At 39.7% G+C, this 10,078-nt stretch overlaps 1 protein-coding gene across 1 annotated transcript in view; it reads left to right on the forward strand.

Annotated features, from left to right (window-relative positions):
• Positions 1–10,078, forward strand: part of LOC118322046 (ADAMTS-like protein 2) — a 24,284-nt gene that overhangs the window by 4,177 nt on the left and 10,029 nt on the right. The window contains 10 exon segments of the mRNA XM_035653627.1: positions 2,969–3,044; positions 3,383–3,485; positions 4,613–4,758; positions 4,956–5,079; positions 6,946–7,026; positions 7,301–7,476; positions 7,593–7,816; positions 7,818–8,020; positions 8,694–8,762; positions 9,550–9,901. Coding sequence (XP_035509520.1) covers positions 2,969–3,044; positions 3,383–3,485; positions 4,613–4,758; positions 4,956–5,079; positions 6,946–7,026; positions 7,301–7,476; positions 7,593–7,816; positions 7,818–8,020; positions 8,694–8,762; positions 9,550–9,901 — 1,554 coding nt within the window.

Here is a 10,078-nt window from a genome sequence, read left to right on the forward strand (position 1 = left end):
GCAGCATTTTACATTTCATATGGAAGTGTGTGTGAGCACAAACAAGTTTGTTCTGTCTGGAAAATTCAGAAAAAATCAAGAAGATATGTTTTATTAATCCCCAGTGGGGAAATTCTTTTTTTACACACACATAGGCCTGAAATACAATCAAGCACACGTATAGACATGCAAAGGTAGAGAGAAGGTTGAGTGATTAGGAGGAGGAACTAGACTAATCAAATTAAAATGATAAACACCAGTATTGGGAATACCTCCAATACTGCTTAAAATGCGGGATCGAGTAATTAATAAGAAACAAAGTTGGGCAGGTCAGGCCATCCTGCCACTGGTTGCCATTGGGCTGAAAACTATTAATTTAGACCAGCAAAGAAGAGTTCAGGGTTCCCATATATTCCTGGAAAACCTGGAAATTTGGAGACAATTTTTCCAGTCATGGAACATAGGTGCATATTTAGTTTGAAACTAAACTGTTAGTAGGCTAAGCTGTATTCTATGACACTTCAAAGCCAAACACAGAACGGAAAAACTCGTCCTTCTCATTATGACTTCCATGTCACTAAGTCTAGCTCTTCACACCAGACATGAAGCGTAGGAATTCTTAGAGAAGCTCATTGGAAATGTTGAAATGGTCATTATCTACATGCATACAGCATGTTAATGATCAAATTTGTGTTGGTGGTTTTTAAATACATGCACAGCAATGTTAACTGTATGTGCAGCAAACATGTTGGCTGTGGTGAGAACAGTTAAGCACGCCACGAAAGCCAGCTAACAATGTCAATGTCTTAATAAACACCTACCACCTACCTATAATGTACCTGATACACTTCATAATGAACCCTGCATCATTAAACAAGGAGTCAATACTAGGCCTGCCGGTAAATTATATGACCATTTGTGAGCTAGTGCTGTCGTGTATTGCCAAGAAAATGTCCAGGAAAGATCCTAGAAAAAGGATTTCTTAAAAAGAGTGGGAACCGTGGAGTTTCAGGTAGTGTAATGTTAGCCTGAGCTAGCTAAATGTCAGCAATTTGACTGACTAGATAATAAAGGAAATTTATATGGCGTTCCTTCTCTGTATGTTTTTGTTCATGTTTTACAAAGGGTTTAACCTGAGCCAAAACATACAACTATGATAGCAATCATACAAGATTAGTAGTATACAGTTAAATAAATAAATAATAATAGTGGTGATCATTTTTTACGCATTTGTATTTACTCAGATAGATAGATAGAAAGATAGATAGATAGATAGATAACTTTATTAATCCAACAATGGGGAAATTCACTTGTCATTTGGAGTGAAATGAGAATACAGACTCATACATGATAGTAAAAAACGGACCATGTTGCTACAGCAGGTCCAGAGGGTCTTATTGTCTCTGGGTGGATACAGTCGTGACGAAACTGGGTGGTGGGAGTGTGGACGAGAGAGAAACGTGGTTTAAGTCAAATCATGCAAATCGTACACATACCCAGATAGATAGAGATTTTTAGGCATTAAAATGTAAAAAAATTGCAAAAATTACTTTAAAAAAAAATATATGACTTTGACAGGTCTTAAAAAATGATTGGATTACTGAAGTTAACAATACATCACATTGCATTTTTCAGTCTCCCTTTTTAAATGTGTTTTTGGGAAAAATCGGTTTTGCTCGTGCTGTAACAACTATAAAGCAAAACCGACATGGAACCAATACCGAGTTTCCTTTCCTGCCTCCTTCATTTTCCCTACTTACATTTTGCTAACTTAAGTATCTACTAGGAAGTGGTGGAAAAGCTGAAAGAAGTGTGTCACTTGGAAAAATGGATTGCTCTCTGGAGTTTTGGAAACATTCACCACAACAAAATGAAGGTTGAATTTAAGGGTGAAATGGCAAAGAATAGCGGTAATGTTAGTAGTCATTGTATAAAATGCGAGACAGTAATGGGAATAACATTAGCATTAGTCAGTATGAAGCACTTTGAATGTTGTGTTGTGTGAGTTTGTGCCAAGCGTGTGAGAATTGTATATAAGTACTGTTTGCTCACAGTGGCAGCTGCTCTAGCTACTCATTACAGACACAAAGTCACTTTTCATTATGAGCACTAAATGTCAGTGAATCACTGTTTATTCCACAAGGAAACAGGAATGGGTGAGATGTCACATAAGCTGTGTGTGGGCATAAGAGAATGTATACCAGAGGAAAAGATTTGGAAAAAATATGGTTGCGGATGGTAGAACGGTTTATTCCATTTCCAAACACCCACTAAGCTTTGGCTCTTCAACTGACAGCCCACAGGCTCAGTCCTCGCCGTCATTGCTGTCTAACATTTCTCTCTGAAATCTCTCATAGGTGTTAAGTTGGGTTAAGGTCAGTTGACTGTGAAGGCCATTTTAATACTCATCAAACCATTTAGTGAGCCCTCATGTATTAAAGCATCTGCATTTTGCCCTGCAGCCAGTAGCAACAGCTACTATTACAGCCCATCAGTCAGTCACTGTTGTGGTCAACAGGGTGTATGTAGGGTCTCAAATAGTCTTCAAGGTCCAGTGTGTAAGATTTAGGAGGCTCTATTGGCTTGAATATTCATAGATATATTTCCACCTGAAAGTAAGAATCGTGTTTTCATTACCTTAGAATGAGCTGTTTTTATCCAAAAAAGGTGCGGGTCGCCTCCATGGAGTCCGCCATGATGAACTGCCATGTTTGTGCAGTAGCCCAGAACACTGGCCCTACATAGGGCCTTCCTTCCTTCTGCAGTGTTTGGTGGCCGCTGTAGTTCCTCCTTCACGCTTGGAAGGGGAGTGTAAAGCAAGAGTGTTGCAATATTGAACTACACCGTTAGATGCCAACACTTTTAAAAAGTCTAAAATCCAATAATCTGAATTGTGAATTGATGCATATTTTGTGTTGTCCATGTAATACAATATATTAAACATAAGATATTGTCTCTCCTATATTCTATGTCTTTGTCACCGTCTCAGGTTGTCCACCACCCAGAATGTAAACAGCTCATATTGTGTTGGCTCTCCTAAACAGTACCAGCTCTGTCCCAACCAGGTATGATGCTATGCTAATATTGATAATATACTTATTCATTCTCTATTGACTCCTTAAAATTAAAATACAGAGGTTATATGTGTGTGTATGAAGTCTGGCTTAGGCTACCTTCGGGGAGACATTTTTTACTAAAGACGAATTGGGGACAGCTTGTTCCATTGGGGACCAAAGCTGTGTGCTCAATTAAAAAAAAAACAATACTTTTTGGGTCAATGGTTAAGGTTAGGGTTAGGCAAGTAATGGTTATGGTTTGGGTCTTCAGTGAAATAAATGTAAGTCTATGTAATTTCCCCAAACGTGACCTAGTGAACATGTGTTTTTGTCTGTGTGTTTTTCAGCCCTGTCCCAGCCCCAGTGTTAGCTTCAAACAGCACCAGTGTTCCCAATTCAATTCTAAGGCCTTTGGAAGAAGATACTACCAGTGGATACCTCTATATCCAGGTATATTCTCAATCTGTCAGTCATTCTTCTGTCAATCTTTAACACAGCCAAAGGAAACCACAGTGTCTTGGTATGGACGCTGTCTATACTCTTCATTAAAGGACCAGTGTGTGGGATTTTAGTGGCATCTAGTGGCGTAGTTGCCGATTGCAACACCCTCGCCTTACCCTCCTGTTCTAAGCGTGTAAGGCAGGTAACCTGTGTGTAGCCATTATACACCAAATAGATTTTCTTCAAACATTTGTCTACTAAAATGTGTGTCATGTTACTTCCTGACCTTGTGCATTTTCCACTATATTTTACTGAACCTCTCGGAGGAAAACAGAGAATTTCATAGTGCATGGACAGATTTATTAGCTTTCGTCACCAATGCTGCTGGCTTACTGGCACTTCTGGAGTGAGAAATTAGCGTTATGAGGCTCAACTGTGTTTGTTTTATTATGCCTTTTGATAGTAAAGGCTAGCCCCTGGTGTAGGAGAACTATGGTGGCTGTGAAATACACAAGGCCCTATTTAGAGCCAGTGTTTGTTTTGTCCATTCTGGACTACTGTAGAAACATGGCGGACTTCATGAAAGAGGAACTGCTCCCTCTGTAGATAAAAACAGCTCATTAAGGGAACGAAAATTCCATTTCTGACAATAGATCCTCCTAAATGTTACACACTGGACCTTAAAAAAAAGGTTGGCCTTTGGTTGGTCATTTTTGCATTTAATAGTAGGGTAAACACAGGTGTTACCAATTATAGTAGCTATGGGTCCGTTCCATTCAGGGTGCTGCTATTGTGCATGTTGGCTCACTGGAAAGATTCTGCTTCTCTAAATGTAACGTACCTTCATTTATTGCTATCACCTGTGTTAACCAGACTTCCTCATGTCAGAAGAGCTGCTGTGAAAAATATGTTGTCAATGGAGTGTCTCCTGATAATCATTGAGTTTGAGTGCTTACATGGAGTATTTCAAAGTGTTACAGCAAGTGTGAAAGATTGACTTCACTCATTTACCACCTTCAGTTAAAACTGCAGTAGGCAACTTTGCATTGGGGCAATCCCAAATAATAACAAGACATATGCTATATTGTAATGTCAATAAAGTAAATCTCTTTTTAAATATGCAATTTCCTGTGTAGCTGATTACATCAGCATCTCCAATAAGCCATGTGACCTGCAGTGTACAACCATCAGTGGTGAGCGACAGCTGCTAGTCCCCGCCCACGATGGTACCTTCTGCCGCGATACCAAATACCATGGAGTCTGTATAGAAGGAATATGTCAGGTAACCAAACAAGAAAAAATTTTAATTTCATTATTTTTCTGTGGAATTGATTTAAAGCTGCAGTAGGTAACTTTTCTAAAAAAAACTTTTTGTCATATTTGCTGAAACTTAAATTATACACTGACAGTAGAACATTAGAGAGATAATGAACAACCTAACGGTCTAAAGTGCTTTAAATTTAATTTCTCCTCCTCCAGCCTGTAGGCTGTGATGGGGATCTGTACAGCAGTAAGACAGTAGACAGATGTGGAGTATGTGGAGGTAACGGGACGTCTTGCCAGCGCGTCTCTGGATCATACAGGAAGGCACTCACACAGTTAGGTAACACACACACAAACACACATGTAGACAGATGTGAATATGAGTATTAGGATAAGGATCAACTTATCTGGTGTTAAATTCGGTTACAATTGCACTCAGCTCTTTCATCCAATTTCACTGTAATTAATGTTTGTGTTTTTGGCAGAATGTCTTTTCACAGAAGCCTGAAACTGTTAGGATGATGTGGGATGGGTTATACGATTGCGATTTGGCGCCCCCAGTTTCAGGGTGCAGTACCACTGTGGTAACTATGGACAGCTGTACTCGTGCTTACTTATGATCAAAAACTAGTGAGTCGACAACTTTGCTTAAACAGCCAAACATCAAGCAAGTACAACAATACAACACTAACATTACTGACTAGTCCAACAGCAAGAAGGCCAGCTTGCCATCTGTCTGCAGCCCTTTTTTTCACAAAGCTCTCGCCAACAATAAAAGCCTCATCACTGTCTCTTTTTCTCTTCTTAGCTTCCTCCGTCAGTGTCCTTTTCAGTCTCTCCCAATCTGCTGTCCTCTGCCTCTGTTGAGCTTGGTAACATTTACCTGCTCCCCCAGCTCTGGGTCTGAGGCGGATCAGCCATAGGACATCAGAGGGAAAACTAGAAAACATTTTCCCCATGAAATATGATACACTTTACAAAATCAATGACATAGTCAGTATTGTGCTGTAAAGCGTTACACACAACCGATCCACAACCAAAAGTTAGTTTAAGAACAGGTGTACAGGGCGCAGATTGGGAATGATAGAGGCACCATTCACCCGATTACTCTGTTGGTGAATGCTGCTGGTGTGCACAGTCACCAGGAAGATAGTCTGGCTCACAGGAAGTAAGCTGTTTTGGCCAACTATTTCAGTTGATATTCCCCTCCCCTGTCTTCTGACACTATTTTGCAAGGGCACCGTCGTTCATCCTGTGCTCAGCACTGCCCAAGACAATTGTTATTGGGTTAAAGAAATACAAACAAGCCAGTTACCCTCTGCAACCGTCGGTTCCCCCAGCACCCATCCTAGCACAACAAATCAATTGACAAACACAAATGTATTACTTTATCGGCTGCACACACTGTCAACACAAATACTCAGCTTCTTTAGCTAATTCCAAGGCTTCTTTAGCCTTTTTCCAAAGTCCACAACAAGCAGCCAGGTCCAGCATTTAGAAGGTAGAAAGTCATTACTCAATGAGCACCAGCAATCTCCACAACTCTCACTTTCCTGCAGCTGAGTGTAAACCACACCCACCTTCACACCCCTATACCAGAATGATAACGGGTCCAGCCAGACCGTTCTTCAACGTTAACACAGCGCTAAAAGTGTACCAGGAAGAGAAATGTGCAGCCATCCAATGAACGAGATTTGGATCATGTGATTGTTTAAAAAAATGTAATGCATGTAATTTGTCTCCTGTGTTTCATCAATGAAAATAAAGAGAGATTCTGTTACAGTTTTTATTTTTAAATTCCATTTTAGTAATATTTTAGGTACTTTTTGTTTCAGCTACATTAGGATTTAGGCACAGTTATTCTTCAGCATCTCGTCTTCGACATGCAAAAAAGACCCCTGACTAATATATATTTCATCACAGTTTTCCCAAATAAAATGAACACTATGCTGAAATCACAAAAAACATATTTTTCATATTTTAGTATCAACCCATGTAAAGCGGTTTGGTTTTAACTGTCCAGGTTTTGACTTCCAGGTCGGTACAACTGAGGTGAATGCAATTTATGGTGATCAAAGCATAAAGAAAACATTGATAGAAAATAGTTGCCCCAGCAAAATCTCTGTCTTTTTGTTCCAAAGTTCCCTGATGACAGTTTATAACATACAGTCGTGCCAGTGTTTAAAGTAGGTGTTTTTATCATCAGGCTACGTGTTCATCACCAACATCCCGGCTGGAGCTTCAGACATTCAGATCATAGAGAGACATAAGACTGAGAACATCCTGGGTGAGAACCTACAACTTCTTTAAGGTCAATAAACTGAGTAAAGTTTTAAATTGACATTTGAAGCAAAAAAGAACCAAAACTTGACATTTTTGAACATCCGATTGAACCATTTGAGATATGGTAAATGGTCTTTCCAAAACAAGAACAAGTAGCTATTGAACGTACCACTATATTTAAAATGACTTTCTTTCTGTGGGTTTTTTGGGTTCTGACCCAGTTTTGAATATCGTTGTCTTGATCCCCCCCCCCCACCGATGTTTCCCCTCCTATCTAGCCCTCTCAGATGAAGCTGGTCATTTCTTCTTCAACGGAAACACAGTGTTTGACAATCCTCAAAACTTCCGTGTGGCAGGAACAGTGTTTAAATACAGACGTCCAAGCAATGTGTTCTCTGATGGGCTGGAGTATATCATTGCCCAGGGACCAACACTTCATGGCCTGAACGTTATGGTAGTACACTCACACACACACACACACAGGACAAGTATATGTGTTACTATAATAAAGAAGGGATTGTAATTCCAGTAAAAAGTAGTTAACCTGTGATTTTCTCTTTGGACATGAAGTACTACAACCTGAACGGGAAGCTCCCCCACATTACCTACGAGTACACCGTCTCCCACATGTCTCATGACATCACAGCTGCAGAGGGCATCACCAACGGCCCCTCCCACTCCCACCTTAACCTCACCTATAACGAGTTAAATGAGGAAGTCAGAGGGGATCAACTTAGAGCGACCAATCACAGCAGGGGGAGTGTGACGACTGTCCATCAACTGCCAGCTCTGGCGAGCTGATACCAAATCAGACATCCTGCTGCAAGAGAAAGAAAAGAGGAGGAAAGAGCAGGAGAGAGGAGGAAATAGTGGGGGATCAGGAAACCCAGCCCCCCCACCAGCTGCCATGTTAGTCTACAGACCGGCTGATGTCACCAGTCACGTATTCAGCCATAATGATCTTGAGGAGCGAGGACCTCCGGTGCCATCTGCCTACCGTGAGTCAGAGATTGATCTGTCTTCTGATAATTGAACCTTATACTGCCAATAGGAAGTGTTTGAGTGCAAGTCATTTAATAAGTCAGCTGACAGAAAATTAATCAGTTTAGATCTAAAAATCTGCTTTTTTGTCAGTTTTTCAATCTGTCCATCTGCACAGCAATTCCAGAGCAAGATATCTTGACTTCTGACCACTACAACTGCTTTGTGGCTCGAGCCCAACTGATATGGGATTTTGAGAGTGAGATACACGCTCAGAAAAGAAAAATATTTAAAATTGGTTTAATTTAAATATTCTTTTAACATTGTCATACCAATTTAATTGTTGAGTTGTTGAGATGAGTTTAATGATAATGTAGTGTTTTTCATAAACACATAGCATACACAAACATTGTTGATATGGATCCCATACATATGTTTTTTTCATATCTTCCCATTCTGCAATTTCTTGTTACTTATTGGCCGACATGTCTGATATATCTATGATAAGCTAATGGCCAGTGTATCATCCTTTTCTGCTGTCACTGTCCATTTTACAGATTTGGAACATTTTTAAAAAGTGCTGCAGCTCCAACTGATGCTTTTTAGAAACAAGCCACTTTTACACTGTCCAAACAGCACATCTTTTGGAGTCTATTCTCATGGACTCTGTTTGTTTTTCTGTTTGTTAAGGAAGTTCCTCCAACTCAGTTGACGAGCCATCAACTGCTAATGACAACACTCTACTGCTCTCTTTCCCAGGTAGGAAAGATGAGACATTTCACAATACTTTAAAATGTTTTATTGAAATAACAGGGAATTTTGTGACTTTTGCCTCTGTTCAGTACTGAGTCAGCATCACTACTAACTGCTGTGGGATATGCCTCAGTATCACAAATCTTCTAAACATAGAGGCTGGATAGGATGAGAATGAATGGGAAGACACTATGCCCTATTCAGACTAGGGATGTGTATTGGCAGGAATCTGGTGATATGATGTGTATAACAATACAGGAGTTCAATATATTGCAATACTGTAAGCAAGGCAATATGTCTTAAGGAAAGTTTTAAAGAACACGCCAATATATGCATAAAAAGAGTTAAAATAAATGTATTACAGTCCCTGTAACATCCAGCATTATACTGCTGCACTATACTACTATGTTTACAACACTGTTATAATCCATACCATATCACAAAACAAAATATTGCAATAAGTGTAACAAATTCAAACACACAGACTCAACAGCAACTCCAGCGTGCTGTTCTGTAGCTGTACCTTGACTGTTGACCTCAGTGGGAAGTAAAGAGACCATGAAAATAACATTTTAAACAAAGAAAAATAAATATATTTAAAATAATAAATTTGTTTAGTGTAACAGCTATTACAAAAGATTAGTTCTAGACATTTCTTTAAAATGTATCAGAAATTTGTAAAATAAAGATGTTTAGTATAGCATAACATTGAGTTATCACATTATAGTGTATCAGTTAATGTAAAACATATCTGTATTAATAAAACCCTACATTTTTTCATATCCACTCCCAGGTGGTCAGAGTGTTCATTCTGCAGCCCTGCCAGAAGACACCCCCTATCTGCTACTGGAGGATTTACATTACAACCAGACACACTCAAACACACACTCCCTCACACACTCAAACATACAGTCTGTTAAACACAGGCTCACCGATCCACATTCACCAGCAGAGACACATGCAGAAACATTGTCTACCACAGACACAGAAATACACACGGACCCGCAGTTGGAAATACACTCAGATATGCTGACCGTTACTGACGCACACGCAGAAACAGAAATCGGCACACACTCAGACACACACACTGCCATCCTGGTACAGCTGCAACAGGTGTCTGCAGTCGGGGTGGCCAACACTGAAAGGTATGAGGGAGCAGCTGTAGAATAGATATCTGCATGTCATTTCATGTAATTCACTACACATTTATGCCACAATGTTCAAGTGCTCGAATCTTATTATAGAACGCTCACATAATCCTGATTATCATTCTTTTACTCTGGACAAGTTGCATACTGGACCAGGACTGACTTCCTAACTAT

This window comes from Morone saxatilis, unplaced genomic scaffold (genome assembly GCF_004916995.1).
Source record: "Morone saxatilis isolate NCDOM2014 unplaced genomic scaffold, NCSU_SB_2.0 Contig12, whole genome shotgun sequence".
Taxonomy (NCBI): domain Eukaryota; kingdom Metazoa; phylum Chordata; class Actinopteri; family Moronidae; genus Morone; species Morone saxatilis.